The sequence below is a fragment of the Bombina bombina genome, chromosome 2 (assembly GCF_027579735.1).
Source record: "Bombina bombina isolate aBomBom1 chromosome 2, aBomBom1.pri, whole genome shotgun sequence".
Taxonomy (NCBI): domain Eukaryota; kingdom Metazoa; phylum Chordata; class Amphibia; order Anura; family Bombinatoridae; genus Bombina; species Bombina bombina.
In genome coordinates, this window is record NC_069500.1 from 1,145,025,692 (window position 1) to 1,145,042,207 (window position 16,516).

Sequence of the window (16,516 nt, forward strand, 5' to 3'; positions counted from 1 at the left end):
CAAAATTGATAACAGGAGTAAATTGAAAAGTTATTTAAAATGTCATGCTCTATCCAATTCATTTAAATTTCATTTTGACTTTACTGTCCTTTTAAATCTCAGGATGCTGCACTCTGTGTTTTAAATGGAGACTTCTAGTACTTTGTTTTCTATTGACAACAGGCATGCACTAAATCCATAAGCAATTCATAGGATTATAAATTAGATTAAATGGAACCACAGAAAAGAGGCTAAAATGACAGCTGATGGGCAATAAACATTTAAGCAGCAGTTTTTTTATTCATTTTTCTTCTTTTCTCCTTGCACCTCTCGGGCCTTCCCAGCCTTAATTGGTTAATATGAATGCATAGATAGAATACAAGTGTATGCTAATATAGTCAGTCATCGGCTGTTTTCAGTAACATTGGATATTTCCAGAGATTGAATCATATGTAAATCCTTAAAGGGATAGTCTAGTCAAAATTAAACTTTTATGATTGATAGGGAATGCAATTTTAAACAAGTTTCCAATTCACTTTTATCATCAAATTTGCTTTGTACTCTTGGTATTCTTTGTTGAAAGCTAAAACTAGGTAGGCTCATATGCTAATTTCTAAACCTTTAAAGGCCGTCCCTTATTTCAATGCATTTGGCAGTTTTTCACAGCTAGAGGGTGTAAGTTCATGTGTGCCATTCAGATAACATTGCAACCACGTCCGTAAAGTTACAAATGAGAGGGCACTGATTGGCTAAATGAAAGTCTGTTAAAAGAACTTAAATAAGGGGGCAGTCTGCAGAGGGATAGATACAAGGTAATCACAGAGGTAAAAAGTATATTAATATAACTGTGTTGATTGTGCAAAACAGGGGAATGGATAATAAAGGAATTATCTTTCTTATTAAACAATAACAATTCTGGAGTAGACTGTCCCTATAAATTTGGTACAAATAAAGATGAATTTAGAAGCAGTAATTTATAAGCATAAAACGTGTATCCAAAAATATTAGCAATATATAACAATGAAGCTACAGTCAGTTATTATACATAATTAAAAAATACAAGATGGAATATGAAAAAGAGCATACCTAACATTACTGGGGGTTCATCAGATTAGTGGGTCTAGAGGAAAAACCACACATATAAACTAGAAGACAAGATAATGGTCTGAGTTCCAAATGAGTTGAACTTTAAAATAAAAAGTTGTTAAAGGACCATTACATAGAGTAGAACTGCATAACCAACAAGTGTATCATGTGACAGCCATCAGCCAATCACAGACTCGTATTTGTATAAACTGTGAGACTTGTGCACATGCTCAGTAGAAGCTGCTGCATCAGAAAGTGTGCATATCACAAAGTGATAAAAGTAGTAAATTGGAAAGTCTCTTAAAACTGCTGCTCTTTCTGAATCATTAAATCGTGAATCCTTGACTTTAAGGCATTATTTGTATGACTGATCATTTCTTAGCTTTACTGTAGAACCAATATATGTATTATAGTCTTCAATACTCCTGCATCTTAACTGAAATGCAGAATCCAATTCCAGACCAGACAGAAATTATAATGAAGATGTTTTGCACTCTGCCAGTGACCAAGACCCTTATTTTCCCATTGTAGTCTTCAGTGCAAGTGCCCGTGAAATCAAGTGCATGGGCAGTAAGTCAGGGATGTAAAGCCCACTGTTCCTTTCTATTCCCATCATGCAACCTATATAACATCAGTAACGTGGCTTAATTTGTGCCAGAGTTGTTTGTTTTGGTTAAAGTTTTTCCATCACATTTAGCACAATGTTGTCCATTAAATGGAATTACCCACAGAACAGATTTTGAACTATACAATACGTACAGACAAAATCAAGTTAGGAAGTGGAACATGATGACTCCACAATTAAATGAAAAGGGACATCAACATTGTTGTATCTAAAATAAGAAATTGTAAAACATACTGAAATGAATAAAACTGCTGTGCTTACACTGTTTTAGTTGAGCATTGATTTAAATAATTCCTCAATGTGATATCCTAAGATAATAATGTATATTGATTGCTGGATGTTCATATAGCATACGATTTTAGATCACCTGTACTAATGTCGTTTTTTCTGCTTTCTAAAGCTCAATGGCAACAGCAGTCACATGTCCCCAAGACAAGAAAGGTACGTCCATCAGCCAGCAGATACGCAGCACTTTCTGACCAAGGGTTGGACATCAAAGCAGCTTTCCTGCCTGAAGCAAACCCTGTGCATCTTCAGCCTGCACTTGTGGAGAGTGACGACTTGTAGATTGGATATGTGGGACCTTTCTAAAGCTGCCACAGGAGCAATACACTGAAATACACCGTTGTTGCCTGTCAATGTTCTCACATTGTGTCAGATGCCACCTTCAGCTGTACTAATAGGGACATGTTAAACTGCATATTAACTATTTGTATAAGTAAATCTGATGTATTCGTGGCACCAAAGTATCACTTACTGTATGCTCTAATGTATAAAGTCTGCTGTTTATGCTCATACATAAATACCAAAATCTCTGTAGGAAGCTTTCTGCCATACACAGCGTGCCTTTAATAATGAGTAGGGTAATAGTGTGAAATGCTTGAAGTGCTTCAAACATTAAAAAATAAGATCTTACATTACAGCATTGCCTAAAAATACATTTGGCACTAGCTGTGAAATTCTAAAATATTTAGCAAAAAGTGAACCAGAATGCATTGTTTTGTGTAGTTTTTCCAATCAGTTTAACAGTAAAAATAAATGTTTAATGAACTCTGGGTTCGGCCAATCAACAGAGAAAGCTCATTCTGTGTAATACAGATGGATAAAATGTACCTCTGCTTCCAATACAACTGTATGGGTCTCTATAAAGGGACTTGTAAGATGAAACCTGATATCATATCTGTCAGAGCCCATGCCATGATCTGCATTTGTAACCGTTCCTAGAATGTTCTATGTTTATTACCATTTAATGTTATTATCAATTATCTAGCTTTATTTAAAGAGAAACTGACACTAACCCAAAAATGTGGTCAATAAATAACCTCTGGAAGACAGAAGGGAAGTAGAAAATGTTCCTCATTATAAGGTTTCAGCAATTAGTTGCCCTATATGTTCATTGAGGTGGTCTGCAGCCTTCTGACACCAATAAAATAGATTCATGACAGCGTCTGAGATCGGAATGAGGAAACACAATGAATTACAGGTCTGCCAGCAGCAGGAATTGAGGATACCGAGCACTGCCATGAAATGGTCTTGTCTGTGAAAGGGAACTTGTATTATATGCAGTTTTGAATAAGTAGGTTCTTGACTTACACATATTAGTTTAAATGGTATCAGAATGAGCAAGTAGAAGAATAGCGTCTAATGTAGTAGATGTCTAAAGTAAGTGAGAATGAGGGATTTGTGGGGGGTTTCTACCACTGTTTACATGTTAGCTATATAGATGTTTCTTCAAGTCTTTTAGACTAGAATTAATTTTATCTCAATATGGTGGAACATGTCCTGTGAAAGAGAAGAATTTATGTACCAGGTGTAATAAACAGAGATAAAGCATCAGTAAAGAAACTCAATTTGGAAACATAAAATCCCTATAGCATCATTTTATGGATTGTTTATCAATATGATATTTATAGGTGTAGTATCACTGGTGCAACATGACCAGGGTTGAATAAATGACCATAAAGTATTAGATGAGGAGAAAAACATCAGGATGCATACAAGTGGTGTTAACTCTTTTCAGTTAAAAGAGGTTTTAATCAAAAAAGTATTTATAGCTAACTAAAGAATGGAAACAAGCTGCAAGCCCATGTGTTTCGCAGTACGTTACTTGAGAACCTTATCACTTTACAGCAGACTCTTGCACTTTGTAGTGTGTTTAAGCACCTCTAACAAATGGAATTCCAGAATAATACAGCAAATACATGACAACTCACAGAAACAATCCTCTTGGTTAGCTACCTCTAATATTACAGCACTGCCAATTTATAGAGCAGTAATGAAATAAACTTGCCTTGTAGTGAAATCTCCCAACGTAACCAAAACTAGCAGTCTTCACTACAAGAGAAAGCAATTCTAATAGCAGGAGCGACGTGTGGTGAGTAAGGGGAGAATGGCTTCTCTGGCAATTGTACACAAAAGGCCTGTGCTTGCAATGCTTTTGTATGATACAAACTATTATCTTGTTTATGCTGTCTGTTACAATTATCTCCAACAAAGCAATAAACACACTGCAATCTTTTGATTGAATCTACGGTTTTATTTCAACCAAGAACAAAAAAACAAACAGATGAGGATTGTGGTGGTTAATAAAAAAACATCATTAATACTACGTACATAAAAATTACGCTTTTAGTTGCCTTAATTTAAATATTGATGGTACGACTGTACTCTGCCAAGAAAGGAAAACACTGTATTCCTTGTACGAAGCACATATACCAATTATTATTTATAATAAGTGTTGGCCTGTTTTAACTCAAACTACATATGTATCTTATTTTTTTTACACCTATATAACTCACTCAATGTATTGTGTATTGCTTTAGGAATATACATTAGTTGCTTGTTTTTGTTGTTGTTATTTTTTATAACTAGTCAAGTTAATTCATTTTGTCTTTTATTTGTAGCAAAGCATCATAGTATGGTTATGGTGCTGACTTTAAAAAACAAAAACAAACGTTATTGTCAATGCATATTATACTTATTTACCGTATGTAAGAAAACAATGCCCATGTTTACTAAGCAGTGCCAACAACGTAGCATGACTGAAAGCAAAGTTTTCCTGCTAGCATCAGAAAATGTCTACTGTTAAACCACTGCTTAGTAAACAAGGGCTACAGTGCTTTCCTTGCTTTTAAGAACAGCTTGTTTTGTATCATCTGCCAAACACGTCTGTTAATGTGACTTGTTATTTAGGGAATGGTTTATTTTTGTCCACATTATTACGGTGCCATTTATCTGTATTTATATGAAGTGCCACCGACTATTCGAGTGGGTTATGTAATGGACTGAGACCATCTGGGTTTAACACCAGCATATTTTAAGTAACAGGGACAAAGTATTTTTTTTTTGTGGGGAAGGTTTTATGTTAATTGCTATGCAAGGATTTAAATAAAACAATGTTTCTTCAACAAGGTTTGTTTCTCATTTTTAAATTAGTTGTTTTAGGCTTAAAATGCAATGGTTGACTGCAAAGTAATGTTACTTGAATTGATTAACACTGGGACATGGATTCTCCTTTTTTGCAAACGTATTTATGTGATTAATTATGCAAACACCTATAAGGGCATATGTATCAAGCTCCGAATGCTCGCCAGAAACAGCAGTTATGAAGCAGCGGTCACAAAGACTGCTCTGAGCAGGCGGACAGACATCGCCGAAAATCAACCCGATCGAGTACGATCGGGTTGATTGACACCCCCCTGCTGGCGAGTCTGCAGGGGGTGGCGTTGCAAGAGCTGCTGGTGCAATGCTGAATACGGCGAGCGTATTGCTCGCCGTATTCAGCGAGGTCTGCCAGACCTTGATAAATAGGGGCCATAGAATCAGGTATCAGATGTTTTTGACTACAGCCATGTGAGATGTCATTGTGTCCCCGTGTGATGATGTCACTGTGCAGCTGACTCAGCAACTGCCTCTGTTTGTGCTGAATAATATGCAGAGACATTATTAGTATAATCTCACATTGCCATCGGAAGCAACCAGAAAAATGCGGAAGGTGTTTGAAAGTTCAACATTTTCTGCAAATGGTTTTGAGCTAAGCCTGTGAAGAGGTTGTAAAGGCTAAAAAAAAAAAAAAAGAAAAAAAAAAAATCAGAAAAAGAGTCACTGTCAGTACCAGTAGAGAATTTTGGATATAACTATGACATTATTGTATGGTGATCAGCACCCTATAAGCAAATATTGCACATTAATGTCTACATAAATTAATAGTACACAAAGTAGGTATGCCCGACATGCCATGTCGTGGTGCTAATTAAAGAACTTCATATTCTATACAGTCTATACAGCTACTAACAAACTGGCCTTTGACTAAGTACTCTGTAATATAACAATATAGGGTGATGGGGAAACCAGGTGTGGACCCCTTGCCCAATGTGCTTAGAGGAGTATGGCTGCACCTCACTGAGCAGGCCCAAAGAAAGGTTGCCATATTCATTGTTTAGAGGAGGATTGCCTGGTATTTCATGGCTGGACTGACCTTACCAGACAGGATCAAACTGATGTACTTCAGGAAAGTTCTTCTCTGTGAAACACACAATTGGGCTAAAAGAGGCTGCTCCTGGAAACTAGACATAGAACAAGCTACTGAGCTGTTGTAAGTTCCTGGCAGAGTCCTTCTCTTCTTATATGTATTTAAAATAAATCTCACCTTAGATCTGTAGCTGTAATCCCCCATCCACCACTAACACATGACCAGTGATGTAAGGTGACTCCAACAGGAAAGCAACAGATTTTGCAACTTCATCTGCCTCTCCAAATCTGCCGAGTGGAATCATTTTATTTAGGGACTCCTCATCCAAGCTTGATGTCATTTCAGTGTGAATAAACCCTTAAAACATACAAACATATTGGATATTGAGATATTTATTCATTCTTATTCTTATTTATAATTTACTTTCAAAAGACACTGTAATTACTTTAAGACACTGCAGTTACAAACACGTTTATTAAACATTTTAATTCACAAGTTCCAAACTAGAATCTAGATCTCTCGTGACCTGCAACTGTTTCTAGAAGCCGTAATAAGGCCTAGATTTGGAGTTTGGCGGTAGCCGTGAAAACCAGCGTTAGAGGCTCCTAACGCTGGTTTTAGGCTACCGCCGGTATTTGGAGTCATTCAAAAAAGGGTCTAACGCTCACTTTTCAGCCGCGACTTTTCCATACCGCAGATCCCCTTACGTCAATTGCGTATCCTATCTTTTCAATGGGATCTTTCTAACTCCGGTATTTAGAGTCGTGTCTGAAGTGAGCGTTAGAAATCTAACGACAAAACTCCAGCCGCAGAAAAAAGTCAGTAGTTAAGAGCTTTCTGGGCTAACGCCGGTTCATAAAGCTCTTAACTACTGTACTCTAAAGTACACTAACACCCATAAACTACCTATGTACCCCTAAACCGAGGCGTTAGTGTTAGGGTTAGACTTAGCTTTAGGGGTTAATACATTTATTAGAATAGCGGTGAGCTCCAGTCGGCAGATTAGGGGTTAATAATTGAAGTTAGGTGTCGGCGATGTTAGGAAGGGCAGATTAGGGGTTAATACTATTTATTATAGGGTTAGTGAGGCGGATTAGGGGTTAATAACTTTATTATAATAGCGGTGCGGTCCGGTCGGAAGATTAGAGGTTAATAAGTGTAGGCAGGTGGAGGCGACGTTGTGGGGGCAGATTAGGGGTTAATAAATATAATATAGGGGTCGGCGGTGTTAGGGGCAGCAGATTAGGGGTACATAGGGATAATGTAGGTTGCGGCGGTGTACGGAGCGGCAGATTAGGGGTTAATAATAAAATGCAGGGGTCAGCGATAGTGGGGGCGGCAGAATAGGGGTTAATAAGTGTAAGGTTAGGGGTGTTTAGACTCGGGGTACATGTTAGGGTGTTAGGTGCAGACGTAGGAAGTGTTTCCCCATAGCAAACAATGGGGCTGCGTTAGGAGCTGAACGCGGCTTTTTTGCAGGTGTTAGGTTTTTTTTCAGCTCAAACAGCCCCATTGTTTCCTATGGGGGAATCGTGCACGAGCACGTTTTTGAGGCTGGTCGCGTCCGTAAGCAATCGAGAGTTGAAGTTGCGTGCAGCCATTCTGTGGACTCTCAATACCAGAGTTATTTTAAAGGTGCGGCCAGAAAAAAGCCAGCATTAGATACGCGGGTCGTTACCGACAAAACTCTAAATCTAGCCGTATGACTTTTCTTCATAGTTGTAATAACATTTTTTTCATAATAAGTTTGGTTGGCCAGCACTTCCTTATAATTGAGGGCCCTGAAGATTGTGCTTAGTCTCCAAAGGAAAAAAATACAAATTATTATTGTTTAAAAAAAGAAAGTCATTTTTATAAAAGGCAGAAATGTATTATAAGTACAACTAACCTGGGGCAACTACATTTACCCTAATGTTCTTCTTTCCTAATTCTTTAGCAAGAGATTTGGAGAATCCGACTAATCCTTCCTTACTGGCGCTGTATATACTCTGACCAATATTCCCTTTGTGACCAACGATGCTTCCTGCAATGACATTTGTAAAAAGAGTATATAATTAAAGGCACATACTTTTGTGATATAATTTCTAATTTGTTAAAGTGTGGCAGATCCTGGGAAAACACTACCTACTAGAACGCATAGTGCCTACTGTAAATTTTGGTGAATGAGGGAAACAAGTTTGGGGCTGTTTTCCAGGGTTTGGGCTAGCTATTCCCCTTAGTTCCAGTGAAGGGTCATCTTAATGCTACAGGATACAAAGACATTTTAGACAATTGGGTGCTTCCAACTCTGTGGCAACATTTGGGGGAAGGCCCTTTCCTGTTCGATCATGCCTGTGCCTTTATGCACAAAGTGAGGCCTATGAAGAAACGGCTTGATGAGTTTGGTGTAGAGGACTCAAGTGGCCTGAACAGAGCCCTGACCTCGGCCCCACTGAACACCTTTGGGATGTCTAAAATCAGTGCCTGACCTAACAAATGCTCTTTTAGCAGAATGGGCACAACTTCCCACAGACACACTCCAAAATGATGTAGAAAGCCTTCTCAGAAGAGTGGCAGCTGTTATAGTGGTTTTGGAATGGGATGTCTAACAAACTTGTGTCCACATACTTTTGCCCGTAAAATGTGTTTATGTGTGTGTGTGTATATATATATATATATATATATATGTGTGTGTGTGTGTGTGTGTGAACACATAAAGGTAAATGTTTTATAATTGTATTAGTATTAGCAGTTATTAGAGGACCCTCAACTTTTGCCTGTGTTCCCTTATACTGTATATGGTTCAGGGAGATGCCCATGAACACTGGTAACATGCACGCCCTGCAAGTTCTTAATTGCTGGCTATATAGTAATCAGCAGCTGGGTATCCTATGTTCCCAAGATCAATAATGAGAATGATAGTATTGAAATAAAAAAAAAGAATAAGCCAAAATAAATATTGCAGAATTGCTAACAAATTAAGCTGGTGCTACAGAGAGACACCGGCATTTGAACTAGAAAGTCCCTTGAAAGAGCTGGACATTTTACGGGAGACCAACAAGTTAGGTAATAAAATAAGAATTTGTGTTTGACCATAACCTAAACTTTAGCAGTGATGATGTACACAGTAAGTGCAAATTCTAGACATGCACCTGGTGATACAAGTATATAATAAGAATATAGTTGTCACCAACACAGAAACGGTCTTGTGTACAGACGAATATATTCACAATATGATGAGCGGTAATGCAAACAGTAAACATGACTGTGCCACATGCAAGTCTCCCCAGCTAAAATGCCAGGGCATTTTACCACACACTAGGTCCCCAGAATTAATAACTGTGGTTCTATAAAACAAAGCATTATAAATTTACATGTAAAATATATGAGACTTTGTCACAGAAATATTCTGTGTACAAAACATACTGAACTAAGCATTTGAAGAGAATAAACCGTACATTTATGTGACACTTAACAATACTAAGTTAAGTAAGAATAATGTAGCATAAAGTATTAAACGTACCCCTCAATCTGCTTTAACAATAAATATCAGCTTTCTTACCAATATTAACAATAGCTCCTCCGTGCTGCATCATACCTCTGATTGCCACTTTACATGTTTGTATGGATCCAAGAAGGTTGATGGACATTTGAGACAAAATGTCTTCTGAATTGGTTCTCAACAACAGCCCATCTCTGCACAATAAAAAAATAGGTACATTATGTTTCATAAACTGTTTAAGGTTTCCCAGTTCGCAAAGAACATTACTCCAGATGCTTAACACGTTTGGTCTATGTTCATTCGTCACATACTTTTAACTAAATAATTACATTTGCCCTTTTGCTGTGTACATATTTATAAATATACATGTCACAGCTGATGAAGAGAAAGATATTTATGATGTAAATTACAACAAGCATTAAAAAAAATTATATCCGCAGTTACCAATACAGGAATTGTTATTTTCTTCCCCAAGAAAACGCTGAATTTGCTTTTTATATATAAATAAGTATAGTTCCTGTTTTAGTTAACATAACAAACAAAATGTTTAGATCACAAGAGATTAAGGATGTTTCTAGTAGGAATTATATGAGACTATTATATTAAACTGTAAAGGGCTAAGCTAAATTGATATTGCATTCAACATTTTTTTTAAAAAGTTTCCAATTTACATCTTTTATCAAATTCATTGGGTTCTTATGGTATTCTTTGTTGAATAGAATATCAAGTTGGTACAGTGCATGTGTCTGAAAGACTATACAATAGCAGATTTTGAGCACTAGATGGCATCTGTCCTTTCAATTGCTAAAATATAACGTGCAAAAGAAAAACAGAATTTATGTTTACCTGATAAATTACTTTCTCCAACGGTGTGTCCGGTCCACGGCGTCATCCTTACTTGTGGGATATTCTCTTCCCCAACAGGAAATGGCAAAGAGCCCAGCAAAGCTGGTCACATGATCCCTCCTAGGCTCCGCCTACCCCAGTCATTCGACCGACGTTAAGGAGGAATATTTGCATAGGAGAAACCATATGTTACCGTGGTGACTGTAGTTAAAGAAAATAAATTATCAGACCTGATTAAAAAAACCAGGGCGGGCCGTGGACCGGACACACCGTTGGAGAAAGTAATTTATCAGGTAAACATAAATTCTGTTTTCTCCAACATAGGTGTGTCCGGTCCACGGCGTCATCCTTACTTGTGGGAACCAATACCAAAGCTTTAGGACACGGATGAAGGGAGGGAGCAAATCAGGTCACCTAAATGGAAGGCACCACGGCTTGCAAAACCTTTCTCCCAAAAATAGACTCAGAAGAAGCAAAAGTATCAAATTTGTAAAATTTAGAAAAAGTGTGCAGTGAAGACCAAGTCGCTGCCTTACATATCTGATCAACAGAAGCCTCGTTCTTGAAGGCCCATGTGGAAGCCACAGCCCTAGTGGAGTGAGCTGTGATTCTTTCAGGAGGCTGCCGCCCGGCAGTCTCATAAGCCAATCGGATAATGCTTTTAATCCAGAAGGAGAGAGAGGTAGAAGTTGCTTTTTGACCTCTCCGTTTACCAGAATAAACAACAAACAAAGACAAAGTTTGTCTGAAATCCTTAGTAGCTGCTAAGTAAAATTTGAGAGCACGAACTACATCCAAGTTGTGCAACAAACGTTCCTTCTTTGAAACTGGATTAGGACACAAAGAAGGCACAACTATCTCCTGGTTAATGTTTTTGTTAGAAACAACTTTTGGAAGAAAACCAGGTTTAGTACGCAAAACCACCTTATCTGCATGGAACACCAGATAAGGAGAAGAACACTGCAGAGCAGATAATTCTGAAACTCTTCTAGCAGAAGAAATTGCAACCAAAAACAAAACTTTCCAAGATAATAACTTAATATCAACGGAATGTAAGGGTTCAAACGGAACCCCCTGAAGAACTGAAAGAACTAGGTTGAGACTCCAAGGAGGAGTCAAAATTTTGTAAACAGGCTTGATTCTAACCAGAGCCTGAACAAAGGCTAGAACATCTGGCACAGCTGCCAGCTTTTTGTGAAGTAACACAGACAAGGCAGAAATCTGTCCCATCAAGGAACTTGCAGATAATCCTTTTTCCAATCCTTCTCGAAGAAAGGATAGACTCTTAGGAATCTTAACCTTGTCCCAAGGGAATCCTGCAGATTCACACCAACAGATATACCAAATTATGTGGTAATTTTTCTGGTTACAGGCTTTCAGGCCTGAACAAGAGTATTAATAACAGAATCTGAGAACCCTCGCTTTGATAAGATCAAGCGTTCAATCTCCAAGCAGTCAGCTGGAGTGGGTCGAACGGACCTAGAACAAGAAGGTCTCGTCTCAAAGGTAGCTTCCATGGTGGAGCCGATGACATATTCACCAGATCTGCATACCAAGTCCTGCGTGGCCACGCAGGAGCTATCAAAATCACCGACGCCCTCTCCTGATTGATCCTGGCTACCAGCCTGGGGATGAGAGGAAACGGCGGGAACACATAAGCTAGTTTGAAGGTCCAAGGTGCTACTAGTGCATCCACTAGAGCCGCCTTGGGATCCCTGGATCTGTACCCGTAGTAAGGAACTCTGAAGTTCTGACGAGAGGCCATCAGATCCATGTCTGGAATGCCCCACGGTTGAGTGACTTGGGCAAAGATTTCCGGATGGAGTTCCCACTCCCCCGGATGCAATGTCTGACGACTCAGAAAATCCGCTTCCCAATTTTCCACTCCTGGGATGTGGATAGCAGACAGGTGGCAGGAGTGAGACTCCGCCCATAGAATGATTTTGGTCACTTCTTCCATCGCTAGGGAACTCCTTGTTCCCCCCTGATGGTTGATGTATGAACTTGGCCCTCGCTAGCTGAGGCCAAGCTTTGAGAGCATTGAATATCGCTCTCAGTTCCAGAATATTTATCGGTAGAAGAGATTCTACCCGAGACCAAAGACCCTGAGCTTTCAGGGATCCCCAGACCGCGCCCCAGCCCATCAGACTGGCGTCGGTCGTGACAATGACCCACTCTGGTCTGCGGAAGGTCATCCCTTGTGACAGGTTGTCCAGGGACAGCCACCAACGGAGTGAGTCTCTGGTCCTCTGATTTACTTGTATCTTCGGAGACAAGTCTGAATAGTCCCCATTCCACTGACTGAGCATGAACAGTTGTAATGGTCTTAGATGAATGCGCACAAAAGGAACTATGTCCATTGCCGCTACCATCAAACCTATCACTTCCATGCACTGCGCTATGGAAGGAAGAGGAACGGAATGAAGTATCCGACAAGAGTCTAGAAGTTTTGTTTTTCTGGCTTCTGTCAGAAAAATCCTCATTTCTAAGGAGTCTATTATAGTTCCCAAGAAGGGAACCCTCGTAGACGGAGATAGAGAACTCTTTTCCACGTTCACTTTCCATCCGTGAGATCTGAGAAAGGCCAGGACAATGTCCGTGTGAGCCTTTACTTGAGGAAGGGACGACGCTCGAATCAGAATGTCGTCCAAGTAAGGTACTACAGCAATGCCCCTTGGTCTTAGCACCGCCAGAAGGGACCCTAGTACCTATGAGAAAATCCTAGGAGCAGTGGCTAATCCGAAAGAAAACGCCACGAACTGGAAATGCTTGTCCAGGAATGCAAACCTTAGGAACCGATGATGTTCCTTGTGGATAGGAATATGTAGATACGCATCCTTGAAATCCACCTTGGTCATGAATTGACCTTCCTGGATGGAAGGAAGAAGTGTTCGAATGGTTTCCATCTTGAACGATGGAACCTTGAGAAACTTGTTCAAGATCTTGAGATCTAAGATTGGTCTGAACGTTCCCTCTTTTTTGGGAACTATGAACAGATTGGAGTAGAACCCCATCCCTTGTTCTCCTAATGGAACAGGATGAATCACTCCCATTTTTAGCAGGTCTTCTACCCAATGTAAGAATGCCTGTCTTCTTATGTGGTCTGAAGACAACTGAGACCTGTGGAACCTCCCCCTTGGAGGAAGCCCCTTGAACTCCAGAGAATAACCTTGGGAGACTATTTCTAGCGCCCAAGGATCCAGAACATCTCTTGCCCAAGCCTGAGCGAAGAGAGAGAGTCTGCCCCCCACCAGATCCGGTCCCGGATCGGGGGCCCGCATTTCACGCTGTCTTGGTAGCAGTGGCAGGTTTCCTGGCCTGCTTTCCTTTGTTCCAGCCTTGCATAGGTCTCCAGGCTGGATTGGCTTGAGAAGTATTACCTTCCTGCTTAGAGGACGTAGCCCTTGGGGCTGATCCGTTTCTGCGAAAGGGACGAAACTTAGGTTTATTTTTGGTCTTGAAAAGACCTATCCTGAGGAAGGGCGTGGCCCTTGCCCCCAGTGATATCAGAGATAATCTCTTTCAAGTCAGGGCCAAAGAGTGTTTTCCCCTTGAAAGGAATGTCAAGCAATTTGTTCTTGGAAGACGCATCCGCTGCCCAAGATTTTAACCAAAGCGCTCTGCGCCACAATAGCAAACCCAGAATTTTTTCGCCGCTAACCTAGCCAATTGCAAGGTGGCGTCTAGGGTGAAAGAATTAGCCAATTTAAGAGCACGAATTCTGTCCATAATCTCCTCATAAGAAGAAGAATTACTAATAATCGCCTTTCCTAGCTCATCAAACTAGAAACACGCGGCTGCAGTGACAGGGACAATGCATGCAATTGGTTGTAGAAGGGAACCTTGCTGAACAAACATCTTTTTTTTTTTTATCCATAGGATCTTGGAAAGCACAACTATCTTCTATGGGTATAGTGGCGCGCTTGTGTAGAGTAGAAACCGCCCCCTCGACCTTGGGGACTGTCTGCCATCAGTCCTTTCTGGGGTCGACTATAGGAAAACAATTTTATAAATATGGGGGGAGGTACTAAAGGTATACCGGGCCTGTCCCATTCTTTACTAACAATGTACGCCACCCGCTAGGATATAGGAAAAGCTTCGGGGGGCCCCGGGGCCTCTAAGAACTTTTCCATTTTACATAGTGGTTCTGGAATGACCAGATAATCACAATCATCCAAATTGGATAACACCTCCTTAAGCAGAGCGCGGAGATGTTCCAACTTAAATTTAAAAGTAATCACATCAGGTTCAGCTTGTTGAGAAATGTTTCCTGAATCTGAAATTTCTCCCTCAGACAAAACCTCCCTGGTCCCCTCAGACTGGTGTAGGGGCCCTTCAGAAACCATATCATCAGCGTTCTCATGCTCTACAGAATTTTCTAAAACAGAGCAGTCGCGCTTTCGCTGATAAGTGGGCATATTGGCTAAAATGTTTTTGATAGAATTATCCATTACAGCCGTTAAATGTTGCATAGTAAGGAGTATTGGCGCACTAGATGTACTAGGGGCCTCCTGTATGGGCAAGACTGGTGTAGACGAAGGAGGGGATGATGCAGTACCATGCTTACTCCCCTCACTTGAGGAATCATCTTGGGCATCATTTTTACTAAATTTTTTTATGACATAAAATACATATAGTTAAATGAGAAGGAACCTTGGTTTCCCCACAGTCAGAACACAATCTATCTGGTAGTTCAGACATGTTAAACAGGCATAAACTTGATAACAAAGCACAAAAAAACGTTTTAAAATAAAACCGTTACTGTCACTTTAAATTTTAAACTAAACACACTTTATTACTGCAATTGCGAAAAAGTATGAAGGAATTGTTCAAAATTCACCAAAATTTCACCACAGTGTCTTAAAGCCTTAAAAGTATTGCACACCAAATTTGGAAGCTTTAACCCTTAAAATAACGGAACCGGAGCCGTTTTTATATTTAACCCCTTTACAGTCCCTGGAATCTGCTTTGCTGAGACCCAACCAAGCCCAAAGGGGAATACGATACCAAATGATGCCTTCAGAAAGACTTTTCTATGTATCAGAGCTCCACACACATGCAGCTGCATGCCATGCTGTCCTCAAAAACAAGTGCGCCATACCGGCGCGAAAATGAGGCTCTGACTATGATTAGGGAAAGCCCCTAAAGAATAAGGTGTCTAAAACAGTGCCTGCCGATATAATCATATCAAAATACCCAGAATAAATGATTCCTCAAGGCTAAATATGTGTTAATAATGAATCGATTTAGCCCAGAAAAAGTCTACAGTCTTAATAAGCCCTTGTGAAGCCCTTATTTACTATCTTAATAAACATGGCTTACCGGATCCCATAGGGAAAATGACAGCTTCCAGCATTACATCGTCTTGTTAGAATGTGTCATACCTCAAGCAGTAAGAGACTGCACACTGTTCTCCCAACTGAAGTTAATTGCTCTCAACAGTCCTGTGTGGAACAGCCATGGATTTTAGTTACGGTGCTAAAATCATTTTCCTCATACAAACAGAAATCTTCATCTCTTTTCTGTTTCTGAGTAAATAGTACATACCAGCACTATTTTAAAATAACAAACTCTTGATTGAATAATAAAAACTACAGTTAAACACTAAAAAACTCTAAGCCATCTCCGTGGAGATGTTGCCTGTACAACGGCAAAGAGAATGACTGGGGTAGGCGGAGCCTAGGAGGGATCATGTGACCAGCTTTGCTGGGCTCTTTGCCATTTCCTGTTGGGGAAGAGAATATCCCACAAGTAAGGATGACGCCGTGGACCGGACACACCTATGTTGGAGAAAACATGATTAAATGTTCCTTCAATAAAGTAAAATTAATTAGCCTTGCTTGTATTTCAATCAGATGAAGCATTACAGCAAATCATTTGATCTAAACAAAGGCCATTCCTCCTTTGTTTTCTCCAGCTTATAGGTCTGATCAGGTCAATTAGCTGCTAGCTTAGAAGTTCTTTTTTACCTTGATCTCAAACGGATATGAAACAGTCTGTTTCATTGTAATAAAAATCACTAAGCAGT

At 39.7% G+C, this 16,516-nt stretch overlaps 2 protein-coding genes across 6 annotated transcripts in view; one reads left to right on the forward strand and one right to left on the reverse strand.

Annotated features, from left to right (window-relative positions):
• The window catches only part of PALLD (palladin, cytoskeletal associated protein), a 641,289-nt gene extending 636,189 nt beyond the window's left edge, over positions 1–5,100 (forward strand). For all 4 annotated transcript variants that reach the window (XM_053703808.1, XM_053703809.1, XM_053703810.1 and 1 more), the window contains one exon: positions 2,091–5,100. In XM_053703808.1, the coding sequence (XP_053559783.1) occupies positions 2,091–2,257 (167 nt within the window). In that variant the 3' untranslated portion in view covers positions 2,258–5,100. The remainder of the gene's footprint in view (positions 1–2,090) is intronic.
• Positions 1–16,516, reverse strand: part of CBR4 (carbonyl reductase 4) — a 113,129-nt gene that overhangs the window by 1,393 nt on the left and 95,220 nt on the right. The window contains exons 4-6 of one of the 2 annotated variants that reach the window (XM_053703814.1): positions 9,739–9,836; positions 8,050–8,184; positions 6,339–6,518 (exon numbers count right to left, since the gene is read on the reverse strand). In XM_053703814.1, the coding sequence (XP_053559789.1) occupies positions 6,340–6,518; positions 8,050–8,184; positions 9,739–9,836 (412 nt within the window). In that variant the 3' untranslated portion in view covers position 6,339. Of the gene's footprint in view, positions 1–6,338; positions 6,519–8,049; positions 8,185–9,702; positions 9,837–16,516 lie in introns of both variants that reach the window. The other variant, XM_053703813.1, reaches the window with a different exon arrangement.